The sequence below is a fragment of the Bidens hawaiensis genome, unplaced genomic scaffold (assembly GCF_021521415.1).
Source record: "Bidens hawaiensis isolate Kalapana, Puna unplaced genomic scaffold, B.hawaiensis_p1.1 tig00012467_1, whole genome shotgun sequence".
In the NCBI taxonomy this organism is placed as follows: Eukaryota; Viridiplantae; Streptophyta; class Magnoliopsida; order Asterales; family Asteraceae; genus Bidens; species Bidens hawaiensis.
The window spans coordinates 199,587-213,066 of record NW_027492017.1 but is presented as its reverse complement, the minus strand read 5'-3'; the positions used below and the strand labels follow the sequence as shown (position 1 = coordinate 213,066).

At 36.9% G+C, this 13,480-nt stretch overlaps 1 protein-coding gene across 1 annotated transcript; it reads left to right on the top strand.

Moving 5' to 3' along the window:
• Positions 1-318: 318 nt before the first annotated feature.
• On the top strand, positions 319-11,852 carry LOC143541063 (myosin-1-like; the record flags this gene model as incomplete). Its single annotated transcript, XM_077033978.1, has 23 exons — positions 319-519; positions 671-772; positions 857-1,000; positions 1,092-1,242; positions 1,345-1,372; positions 1,459-1,624; positions 1,735-1,798; positions 1,909-1,922; positions 2,003-2,087; positions 7,708-7,811; positions 7,894-8,017; positions 8,111-8,229; positions 8,295-8,447; positions 8,545-8,634; positions 8,719-8,796; positions 8,884-9,042; positions 9,131-9,337; positions 9,478-9,683; positions 9,835-9,967; positions 10,043-10,172; positions 10,265-10,411; positions 10,955-11,022; positions 11,135-11,852. Coding segments are annotated over 23 exons (3,300 nt in total), but the record flags the coding sequence as incomplete, so codon positions are not given.
• Between the last annotated feature and the right edge of the window lie 1,628 nt (positions 11,853-13,480).

Here is a 13,480-nt window from a genome sequence, read left to right as displayed (position 1 = left end):
TTGAGAGGAGAGAATCATATTCTCATGTATGATTTAGGTGTGATAGAGGAAGGAATAAAGAGAATTGACAGGATAGTTTGGTCCCCTGCTTTAAGTTTGGCAGAAGTATACCAATTAGTGGGACCTTGGGTCAGAGATTATCAAATTCTTTTTGATCTTGACTTTTTGTATTATTATTATTATTATTAGGAGTTAGACTGCTATAGTAATTAGGAGCTTGGATTCAAGGAATTAAGCTCTTGTACAGAATCAATAGGATAAAACATTCAAGTTCATCAAATTGCAGACTGTGGATTATAGGTTTATGGATTCAGCTAAAAACGTGTGAATAGAAAGAGTAGCAAGGGATCCGGTAGCATCCCTGATAATGGTAGAGTAGTTAGTCATGGCAAAAGTGCTCAGGTAGATGATGATGATTCGCCATATAGTAGCCCTAACTCATTGACGGTTGAACGATCTTCTTTAGATAATAAGGATTCACCAGGCTGGGACGATACCTCTGTCTACAATGCCAAGAAGGTAACCTTGATCAAAGTTCTTTTGCAAATTGTCTTTTGCGTGATGAACTAGAGTATATATGCACAACAAGAATCATTTTGATTTATAGTTTCGAGCGGAGCTTATTTATGTTTATAATGTTCTAATATATGCTGCTTTACTGATAATTCAGAAGAATTATGCTTGGTTTCAAGCCCCTGATGGAAACTGGGAGCTGGCGAAGATTATATCTGTAACAGGCACTGAATCACTCATTGCATTTTCAGAAACAAAAGTAAGCTAAATCTTAAAGAACTTCCATAATTGCTTTTATATGGAAGTTTAAGAAATTGATTTGGTGTTTTTCTTCTTAATCTAGGTATTAAAGGTGCAATCTGATTGTCTATTACCTGCAAATCCAGAAATCCTTGATGGTATAGATGATCTCATTCAATTAAGTTATTTAAGCGAACCTTCAGTCTTGTACAATCTTCAGTATAGATATGATCGAGACATGATCTATGTAAGACCATGCAACTGTTTGAAATGAACATTAAATGTGGAAACTTTAAACCTGTATTGCTTTTTTGCTGAAATATTTCTTGGTGTTCTAGTCAAAAGCGGGACCTGTTTTAGTTGCCATTAACCCGTTTAAGACAATTCCATTGTATGGGGATGACTACATTGAAGCCTATAAGAGGAGAAAGATTGATAGCCCTCATGTATATGCAATTGCTGATTCAGCTATCCGGGAAATGATTAGAGGTTGTTTGGATATTTCTTGTGTAGTTTTATTATTCGAATTTAATTTGTAGTTTTTTGTTCATGTGTGTCTTTCTCTTTAATATATCTTTTACCATTTTGCAGATGAAGTAAACCAAGCTATCGTGATAAGGTGAGTGTTTATGCTAGATGCTGTATTAATAAACAGCTTTAGTTATGCATACTGTATTCATGTTTTTGCATCTGAATTGAACCCAGTGGTGAAAGTGGAGCTGGGAAAACTGAAACAGCAAAGATAGCAATGCAATATTTAGCTGCAGTTAGAGGCGGTAGTGGAATAGAATATGAGATATTGAAAACTAATCCAATTTTGGAGGGCTTTGGGAATGCAAAAACATCAAGAAATGACAACTCAAGTCGTTTTGTAAGTAATTGAAATGACAACTCAACTCAAGTCGTTTTATAGGAACATGAAGCTTAAATATTTATAATATTTCTGTAATTTATCATAATAAACATTGGTTTACATGTCAGGGGAAACTAATTGAAATTCACTTCAGTGAAATTGGAAGAATATCGGGTGCCAGTATACAAACATGTAAGATGCCACATTTCCCTTGTGTCATCACAAGAAAATACTAAATCTATTTGCTACTTTTCTAATATTGAAGTACTGATTTCCTTTTTGTGACTTTTAATTTGTTGCAGTTCTTCTTGAAAAGGTAAACTTATGGTTGTTTAGCTGTTGACCCTTCATATTCTTAGAATACGCAAGCCACTTACCTGATCTTTTTTTGATCAGTCAAGAGTTGTTCAGTGCACAGAAGGCGAAAGGTCATATCATTCTTTTTATCAGCTTTGCGCAGGAGCTCCACCTTCTCTTAGAGGTTACAATTTCATAAATTTAGCATTCCTATCTTTAATCCAACTAATTCAAAAAGTCTATTGATAGTTTTACACGACTCCTTAAATTTTTTAAGTATTTTAATTAATGAACACTATAATCTTTTTTTAGATATGTAAAATTAAGAATACATAAACTAGATATGACGATTTTAATCCACTTATATTTTATCTCTAACGGGTCAATTAGGTTGAAAGTAGGCCCAAATGAAATTAACTGAGTACAGGTTCTTAAGTTGTTATATTATTTTAATGGCATAATTATGTATCATATTTGATACATTAATTATTTATACAGTCCAACAAATACACTAAAACCTTGAAATGTGGGACCCAAGCGATTTGGTTTTGAAAAAGTTGCTCGTTTATCCGAACCCATTTTGACCCGTTACTTATTTAACGTGATGCCTCTATTTTGTGGAAACTAATATATGTTAGGTTCGGAGTCACACACAAACACGAATACAATAGTAAAACCGAAAGAATAAACGAAAGAGACACAAGGATTTAAGTGGTTCGGTCACGGTGTATGACCTACGTCCACTGTCGATAACTGGGGTTTTCTTATTATTGAGTGATACCAACTTACAAGTACAGGAGAGAATATATAGACTAGACAATTAGGGTTTAACCCTTTAACTAAACTGGGCCTGATTAGAGCTTTTGGGCTTGGCCAAAACTCAAACAGCTTAATCTCCTAATTCTGTCTATTCGTCTAAACCGGACCCGACCCATGATGGATCGGAGACCACAACATAACAATCTCCCACTTGGGCTTCGAGACATCTTCTCTAAACCACCACTTGGATGCGTCAAACATTTCAACCTGCTCTCATTTGGAGACGTAAAATGTCTTCACCTGCATTGCCTTGTACATGTAAAATAAAACCCATCTGGTTTTGCACCTCCTAGTTACCCTTCGCCTTCTCAACATTATTCCTGAAGGCCTGCTGAAGCTCTGCACAGCTTCAGCTTATCCAGCATCACCGGCTTGGTGAACATATCTGCTGGATTCTTAGCACCTGAGATATTTTTCAAACTGAAAACACCATCACTGATCAAATCTCTGACAAAGTGATATCTCCTCCCGATGTGCTTAGTCTTCGAATGATAGACTGGATTCTTCGCAAGTTTCACTGCACTCTCATTGTCACAATATAAGAACTCTGCCTGTTTCTTTCCTAACTCTTCAAGAAAAGTTCTCAACCATACTAATTCTTTACTTGCTTCGGCTGCTGCCATATATTCTGCCTCTGTGGTTGATAAAGCAACACTTTTCTGAAGTCTGGACATCCAACATACTGCTGTTCCCCCAACTGTGAAAACATAACCAGTAGTGCTTTTAAACGTCTTCTTACATCCACCCAGATCAGCATCTGAATAACCCCTGAGAATTGTATCCTTCCCCTTAAAACATAACCCCAAACTGGAAGTACCCTTTAAGTATCTGAGTAACCATTTCACCGCTTCCCAATGTTCCTTTCCCGGATCCGACATAAAACGACTAACTACCCCGACAGCATGAGCAATGTCTGGCCGTTTACAAACCATGGCGTACATGAGACTGCCAACAGCAGATGCATACGGAACTTTAGCCATCTCTGTTCTTTCTTCCTCTGTTCTGGGAGACTGGTCTTTGGTAAGTTTGAAATGACTTCCCAGAGGTGTGTTTCTCGGTTTAGTCTTCTCATCATTCATCCTGAATCTTTCTAACACTTTCCCTATGTATTTCTCTTGGGATAGTGTTATGGAGCCATCTTTCTTTCTGGATATACTCATCCCCAAAATCTGTTTGGCTGGACCAAGATCTTTCATCTCAAATTCATCATACAACTGTTTCTTCAACTTGCGAATCTCCTTCATATCAGATCCTGCAATTAACATATCATCTACATAAAGAAGTAGAATGATATATGAGCCTTTAAACTTCTTTAAGTAGCAGCAATTGTCGGCCTCGCATTTCTTGTACCCAGTTCTCACCATAAAATCATCAAACTTTAGGTACCATTGCCTAGGTGCCTGCTTCAGACCATACAAGCTTTTCTTCAATTTGCAGACCCATTTTTCTTTCCCGGCAACCTGAAATCCCTCAGGTTGTGCCATATAGATCTTCTCGTCAAGATCACCATGTAAAAATGCTGTCTTAACATCTAATTGCTCTAGATGTAAATTTTCTGCAGCAACAATACTTAAGATCAATCTGATGGTGGTCATCTTCACAACTGGAGAGAATATTTCATTATAATCAATTCCCTTCTTTTGCTGGAAACCCTTGACCACTAAACGAGCTTTGTATCGTTTAGACCCATCATGTTCTTCCTTGACTCTATAGACCCATTTATTCTGTAGAACTCTTTTATCTGGTGGAAACTTGGTTAAAACCCATGTCTGGTTTTTACTCAAAGAGTTCATCTCCTCCTTCATAGCATGCTCCCACTGGAGCGAATCTTTCAACTTAAGTGCTTCATAATAACTCTCTGGCTCACCATTTTCAGTTAAAAGGAGATAATTTACTGAAGGTTTGTAACGTACCGGCTGTTTAGAAACTCTGGTGGACCTCCTAACCCAGTGCTGAGGCGGGTCAGGTTCTTGTGGAGACTGTTCATCCTCAGACTCTGAACTCCCACTGTCAGAGACTCCCTCTGACTCTTCATTTCCACCAATATCATCATCTTCAAATTCAGGAACTGTGGTTTCTTCAGTTTCTGTCTCGGGTTCGGTAGCTGACTCAACTGTCTTTTTCTGAGCATCAATTTCATATTCAACCTGCTCTTTCTGAACCCTTGATTTTGAAGTGTTTCTATCTTTGTATAACTCAGCCTCATCAAAAGTTGCATGCTTGCTTCTGACTACTTTTCTGCTTTCTATATCCCAAAGCCTGTAGCCCATTTCGTTTGACCCATATCCAATGAAAACATATTTTTTAGCTTTAGCATCAAGCTTGTCATTTTTCACTAGATCATAAGCGCTACACCCAAAGACTTTCAAATGCTTATAATCTGCAGCTTTACCTTTCCACTCTTCTTCTGGTGTCTTGAAACCCAACGGTACTGACAATCCCCGGTTAATTAAATAAGTTGCAGTGTTAACTGCATCTGCCCAGAACGTCTTTGGAAGCCCGGCATTAAGTCTCATACTTCTTGCCCTTTCATTTAACGTCCTGTTCATTCGTTCTGCCACTCCATTTTGTTGAGGAGTGCCAGGGACTGTAAAGATCATCCGAATACCGTACTCTTCACAATAATCACGGAATTCTTTGCTAACGTATTCACCACCGTTATCCGACTTCAAGCATTTCACCTTCAAATCAGTTTCCAATTCAACAGCAGTTTTCCATTTCTTAAAAGTATCAAAAACATCAGATTTATTTTTAAGAAAGTAAACCCATACCTTGCGTGTCGAATCATCAATGAAGGTGACATAATAGTGCGATCCTCCCAAAAAAGAGACTGAAGTTGGTCCATAGACATCAGAGTGAATAAGCTCCAATTTCTGAGCTTTCGGTTGTTTTCCGGTCTTCACAAAAGATACTTTCTTCTTTTTACCGAAAACACATGGTTCACAAAATTCAGATTCAACCTTCTTCAGTTCTGGAATTTTTCCTCTAGCAACGAGCATTTTCATCCCTTTTTCACTCATGTGGCCGAGTCGTTGGTGCCACAAACTAGACTGACTCGGTCCACTGGTCACTGCATTTACCCCATCAGCTGGAATTTCAACCATGTATAAAGTGCCCTTCTTTTTACCTCTGGCGATCACAAGATTCCCTTTCACAACTTTCCATTTACCCCCACCAAACATAACATCATATCCTTGGTCATCTAACTGCCCAACATAAATTAGCTTTCTTCTAAGGCTAGGAACGACCCGAACATCCTTTAGAGTCCATGAGGTGCCCAAAGAAGTTTTTAGTTCAATATCCCCCATCCCCGTGATATCAACAGCATGATTATTAGCCAAACGAACTTTACCAAAATTACCTGTTCGGAGATTCTTCATCTTCTTCGTGCTATAAGTGGCATGAAAAGATGCACCAGAATCCATAATCCATGAATCTGTTGATTCTTCAACACAGCAGATAAGAGTCTCTTCTGAACCTTCTGAATCATCTGAACCGGTGGCCAGATTAACTTCCTTCTTAGATTCTTTCTTTTCTTTTGAAATTGAGGGGTTAGGGCATTGGTTTCTGAAATGCCCCATTTCTTTGCAATTCCAACACTCAATGTCTTTTCTGGGCTTTGACTGACTTCTTCTTCTAGACTTTGACCTACCCCTGCCATTACCTTTCTCTCTTCTCCTACCTCTCCCTTCGGTGCTCAATATAGAACTAGATGTCTCACCAGAATTCCTTCTTCTTATGTCCTCCCCTAAAATCAAATCCCGGACTCCTTCAAAAGTAAGCTTAGTATTCCCAGAAGAACTACTAACTGCAGTAACAGTCCCTGACCAACTTTCGGGTAACGAGGATAACAAGAGTAACGCTTGAACTTCATCATCAAACTTGATATCAACAGAAGACAAACGAGAAATAATAGTGTTGAAGTCATTAACATGAGAGGTAACAGATGCCCCTTCCTTCATTCTGGTGTTAACTAGCTGTCTAATCAGAAATACCTTGTTTGATGCAGAAGGCTTTTCATACATATTTGACAAGGCTTTCATAAGACCATACGTGGTAGTTTCATTTACAATATTGAATGCCACATTCTTAGCTAGTGAGAGTCTAATAACAGCTATGGCTTTTCTGTCAAGTACTTTCCACTCATCATCTTTCATACTTTCCGGTTTCCTCTCTTCTAGTGCTTCCATTAGGTCTTTCTGACATAGCAAATCCTCAATTTGCATTTTCCACCATCCAAAATCCTGACCATCAAACTTCTCAATCTTGATCTTTCCGTCCTCAGCCATTATCCAAACTGAGTTTTGATTACAGCAAACAACCAAACTACCCAAGGAATAAAAGGACTGGAAACTGATCAGAAAAAACGAACCAGCAGCTGCGGAACCCTAATCAGCGGCGGGCGGAACCCTAATCGGCGGCGGCGGTACTGTAGCGGCGGCGCGATACTGTAGCGGCGGCGGTACTGTAGCAGCGGCGCAGCGGCGGCGGAACTGTGTGTATAATCGAGAACCAGGCTCTGATGCCAATTGTTAGGTTCGGAGTCACACACAAACACGAATACAATAGTAAAACCGAAAGAATAAACGAAAGAGACACAAGGATTTAAGTGGTTCGGTCACGGTGTATGACCTACGTCCACTGTCGATAACTGGGGTTTTCTTATTATTGAGTGATACCAACTTACAAGTATAGGAGAGAATATATAGACTAGACAATTAGGGTTTAACCCTTTAACTAAACTGGGCCTGATTAGAGCTTTTGGGCTTGGCCAAAACTCAAACAGCTTAATCTCCTAATTCTGTCTATTCGTCTAAACCGGACCCGACCCATGATGGATCGGAGACCACAACATAACAATATATACACAAGCTAAAGAAGTTCAGTTGTCAACGCAATGTTCATAAGGTTTATGGATTATTTATCTAAATTAAGCATTCCCTTTTTTAGTTAGTTTCTTTACATTTCTGTGTACATTGTAACAGAGAAACTAAACTTGAAGAGTGTGCAAGAGTACAAATATTTGCAACAAAGCAATTGCTATACGATTCCCGGTATAAACGATGCAGAAGAATTTTGTATTGTAGTGGTAATGATATTTTGTCTTCATATGACCCTAATAAGGTGATCAGTTGATTTCGTTTTCAACTTTTTATTCTATTTTTTTTCAGGAAGCTCTAGATATTGTTCATGTTAGCAAAGAGGACCAAGAAAATGTTTTTGCAATGCTTCCAGCAGTCTTATGGCTGGGAAATGTAACATTTTCAGCTGATGTGGTACCTGTGATTGATGAAGGTGATTGATTCTATCATACACAAACTTTTGACTTTCTTGGCCAACTATTCACGCCATACAATTTGACTTCTTGAACAAAATTTTGGCTTACAGCTCTTCTAACTGTTGCTAAATTGCTTGGATGTGAGGCTGAGAAACTACAGATCGCTCTATCCACTCGGAAAATGACTGTTAGGAATGAAACTATAGTTAAAAGGCTAAATCTTAGTCAGGTAAGATAACTATCAGATATAATAACAATATAGTATTTTATCACTGAAAAACCTTCATGTTTCAGGCAATGGACTCACGAGACGCATTGGCAAAATCAATATATTCTTGTTTGTTTGATTGGTTGGTGGAACAAATCAACAAATCACTTTCTGCAGGGAAACGTCAGTCTAGAAGATCTATCAGCATTCTTGATATTTATGGATTCGAATCATTTGATGTTTGTCCTTTGATTCTTTATATCACGTTCATTACTTCTTAAGTTCTTATATATGTATATAATAATAAACAATTGATCTTTCTTTTGACATTTGTAGGTAAATAGTTTAGAGCAGTTCTGCATTAATTATGCAAATGAGAGATTGCAGCAACACTTTAATCATCATTTATTCAAGCTACAACAGGAGGTAATTCTGTTTAAAGCACATATTATCAATATTCTTTATATAAGTGCTAATAACCTCTAATGAAATCTGGTGTTGACTTCTTAGGAATATATTCAAGATGGCATTAACTGGGCAAAAGTGGACTTTGAGGACAACCAAGATTGTCTCAGTCTTTTTGAGAAGGTTGACTTTGAGGACATCCAAACTTGTTTGTTGGACATTATCCTATGTTTATGCACTTAGTTGAACACTAGTTTTTGCTCTTTACAGAGACCATTAGGATTACTGTTCCTATTAGATGAAGAAACAACATTTCCAAATGCAACAGATATGTCATTCGCGAACAAGCTAAAGGAACACTTGAGCTCTAATCCTTGTTTTATTGGAGAACGAGGCAAAGCATTTACAGTTCTTCATTATGCTGGCGAAGTATGCAGTCTTTCTGACTTATATTTTAAAGTGTTTATGTGTGTTTTTTGCTATCTACAAGTGTTAAGTTTTAATCTGCACCTCTCAGGTTACATATGACACAACTGGATTTTTGGAGAAAAACCGTGATTTACTGCATATGGTTTCCATCCAACTTCTGTCTTCTTGCACATGCGAACTTCCTCAGATTTTTGCTTCAAATATGCTTTCTGTGACTGAGAAGCCTGCAGTTGGTTCACCAAAAAAAATAGGTGGAGCGGATCCACATAAGATTAGTGTCATGTTAAAGTTTAAGGTACATCCTAAACCTAAATCTCTAACTGGTCAAACAAGTAAAATCAAAATTTGACTTTTTACAAAAGAAAGGTGTCAAAAGGCTTCACTTTTATTAGTGGGTATGTTAACTTGAGGTTTATTGTTTTCATTGTGTTTTAGGGCCAATTATTTCAACTAATACAACGTTTGGGGAACACAAGGTCACATTTCATACGTTGCATTAAGCCCAATGACTCACACTCGCCTGGAATATACAATCAACAACTTGTACTACAGCAGCTAAAATGTTGTGGTGTTTTAGAAGTCGTTCGAATATCAAGATCTGGATATCCAACAAGAATGACCCATCAAAAATTCGCAAGAAGGTAGAATTAAAACATTAGTGTTTTTTTTGGGAAAAAAAACACTTTTACTGCAAGTTTTTTAAAAACTAATGTAATTTTTTTTAATAAGTCCTGATGCCTTCTTTTAATTATTAAAGTTTAATATATATATTTTTAAATTTTCTTGCATTAGGTATGGTTTTCTTCTGGACCATGTTGCATCAAAAGATCCGCTAAGTGCATCCGTTTTCATCCTTCGACAATTCAATATTCTTCCCGAAATGTATCAAGTCGGCTATACAAAGTTGTTCTTTAGAACCGGACAGGTTATTAAATCTTTTAACAAAATAATGTAATTTAAAAACATAATTAGATGAGTTTTTACTTTGGACATATATCAGATTGGTAAGCTTGAGGATACACGAAACCGTACTTTGAATGGCATATTGCGTGTACAAAGCTGCTTTAGAGGTCACAAAGCCCGTAAGATTCTGCGAGAAATGAAACGAAGAATTCACACTCTTCAATCATGTATGCCTTCTAGATTTATTCCAAAAACTGTAATCTGATAATATCATTAATCTACAAATTAACTGCAATTTGGTGGTTACATTTTTTTACAGTTTGTCGAGCGCATAAAGATAGAAAGGAATTTGCAGTCTTGCTACACAGACATAGAGCAGCAGTGCATATACAAAAGCGGATTAAGGGAATTAAAGTCAGGAAAGACTTCAAAAAACTCTATGATGCAGCAGATGCCATACTAGCAGGTAATATCTTTATAGGGCCCAGCTATATAAACACCACCAATGTGCTATCCATACACCAATGACGTGTTATACGGAGTGAGCCGTATGGTAGGGTGAAAAGTGGTCAAACGGGTCGTTTTGATAGACATACGGGTCCATATAATATGGCAAAAAAGGTCATACGGGTCATATTATTTTTTTTACTACAAAGAAATGGTTAACTTGATCACCGACAAAAGTCATACCGTTTGTGTTTAATATTACTATTACTATAAATAATATAAGATTACACACTGTCTGTTTGTCAAATTATAGGCGATCGTGTCGGGTTGAAATGATGAATCCTAACACGACCCATGTGTATTCATGTCAAAGAATCATGTAACCCGAAGTCAACATGTTTAACCCATTATCTAAACAAACCAAGTGGGTTGTAAATGAGTTGAAATCAAGCTATAAACAATTTAAACGTGTGGTCATAAATGGATTGGCGAGTTGTTAACAGATTAACTAGTCATAAATCGAGGCTTATTATGAAGAACTGAATATCAAATCTCTTTCCAGTTATTCGCGGATGGCTAGTCCGAAGAGGTAACGATGACGCTGGACTGCACCAATTTGGTAATTCAAAGGTCCACTTCTTCATCTATCTTTGGCAAATTAAATTTGACACATTTGTTAAAACTTAAAACTAAATTGTTATATATAATAATCATTACTGCAACAATTGAACTGATTAGCAAGGACAGTGTGGTGGTGAACAAATCATATCTAGCGGACCTACAACGACGAGTTCTTAAAGCCGAAATTGGTATACGAGAGAAAGAAGAAGAAAAGGAAATAATCTCCCAACGCATCCAACAATACGAAGATCGTTGGGCTGAGTACGAGCAAAAAATGAAATCCTTGGAAGAATTATGGCAGAAACAGATGAACTCACTTCAATCAAGCCTATCTCTAGCTAAACAAACCCTCACCATCGACGACAGTTTCGAGGTTGACCCAACCATCGAGAGCTTCAACGATCGAAGAAACTCAAGCGGCGCGACATCAAGTAATAACGAAATGACTGCTGGATTAAGTTTGATCAGCCGGTTAGCAGAGGAGTTTGAGCAGAGGAGTCATGTATTCGGAGACGATGCGCAGTTTCTGGTGGAGGTTAAGTCGGGTCAGGCGGAGGCGAGTTTGAACCCAGAAGAAGAACTAGCAAGGTTGAAACAGAGTTTTGAAGGATGGAAGAAGGATTTTGGCGCCAGATTGAGGGAGACAAAGGTAATTTTGAATAAACTGAGTAGTGAAGGGAGTAGTAATGGTGGTGAAAAAGTTAAAAGGAATTGGTGGGGGAGGCTTAATAGCTCAAGGGTTAATTAAATTTATGGTTTTGCACTTTCATGTGGTTTTTAACTTTTTATTAATTGTGCAATAGTTTTGTAAGTTCTTTTGTTTGTTTGTTTATGTTATGTGTAAAAATAAAGGAAAATGTATGTTGCGTTTGTCTTGATTGTATATTTTTAATCAACAAGATGAATGAGAAAACCAATTGAAGTTTGAATTTGAATCTTTTAAATGCCATGATAAGAATTTTGTTATTTATTGGAATCTCGGTCGAATTATTGGATAACAGGTTGAATTCTTCGTAATTTATTTAGAACTAAATTTGAAGATGGTAGTGTTACGACTCGTTTGTTAGAAAGGATAGTTTATAATTGTATGTTCTAGACATCTCTTATAATTATTGTTACATAGAAATAATTATCCCTAAAATACCCAATCCTTTTCTAAGGAGAGAAAATCAAAATAGCCAATTTTTTTCTTATAATTCGGAAATAGCCTTTCAAATCTTGTATGGAACGTCACATCGGGAATCGATCCGAAGAGATTCAAAATGATTTGAATCTCCTCGGCTCCGTCCAAAATTGAAATAATCTCGTCTTTTCCGGTCAAATTCTAAAAATTCTGTCTACTTCGTCCATTTTTTGAGAATTTTTTTTGTTTTTCTTAACACTATATTTCTCTCTCTTCCCTTTTCTCTCTAGCAACTTCATCATCTTCCTTCAAAAACCTCCAGCCATGTAAACCGGTTTGGACTCGGGTGATGTTTGACTGTTTCCAGCGAGCACAAATCAAAGCTTGATAAATCCGTCCATTGGCTTTGATTTATGCTCGTTGAAAATGGTTCAAACGTCACCGGAGCCTAATCCAGTTTACATGGTTGGAGATTTATTTTTAAGAAAGATGGTGAAGATGATTGATGGAGAGAAAATGGGAAGAGAGAGAGAGAGAGATGTTAAGAAAATGACAAAAAAAATTCTCGGAAAATGGACGAAGCAGACGAGATTTTTCTAAAATTTGACCGGGAAAGACATGATTACTTAAAGTTTGAACGGAGTCGACGAGATTCAAATCATTATGAATTTCGTCGGATCGATTCCCAATGTGACGCCCCATACGAGATTTGAAGGGCTATATCTGGATTTTAAGAAAAAATTGGGTTATTTTGATTTTCTCTTTTTTAAAAATGGTTATTTTGGGAATTTTCTCATATTTTAATGGTATCAAAAGTTTAATAGATAATTCATAAAGAATATAAGAACGAATATGCAGTTTTGTTATGAAGACAATGTATTCTAACTAGTTCAAATAAATTCTTTATACAAAGGTGGATCATAACAATGATTATATTGGTTGCAACTCTTCGTGAAAGACCATAATTGTTTGCAGTTTTATTACGGACAGTTACATCAGTTTATATTCACACTTTGATTGTTTGATTCTGTTGAAACGTTGCAACTATTCGTGAACGACCATAACTGTTTGCGGTTTTAATTATGGACAGTTACATCAGTTTATATTTTCACTTTGATTTCATGCAAGTCTCAACTAACTAACATGTCTTAGATGCTACAAAAATCACCAACTGAAAACTATGTGTGTGAATTTAAGCTACGGCATACTAGAGATAACGAACTCCTATCAATGGGGGAAACGGGTAGGGGGTCCATTAATAATGAGAAAGATGGGTGGTTGAGAACATAGATACTTGTCATTTTCTCACAAGAAACAAAAAATTCATACCAAAATACATATAAA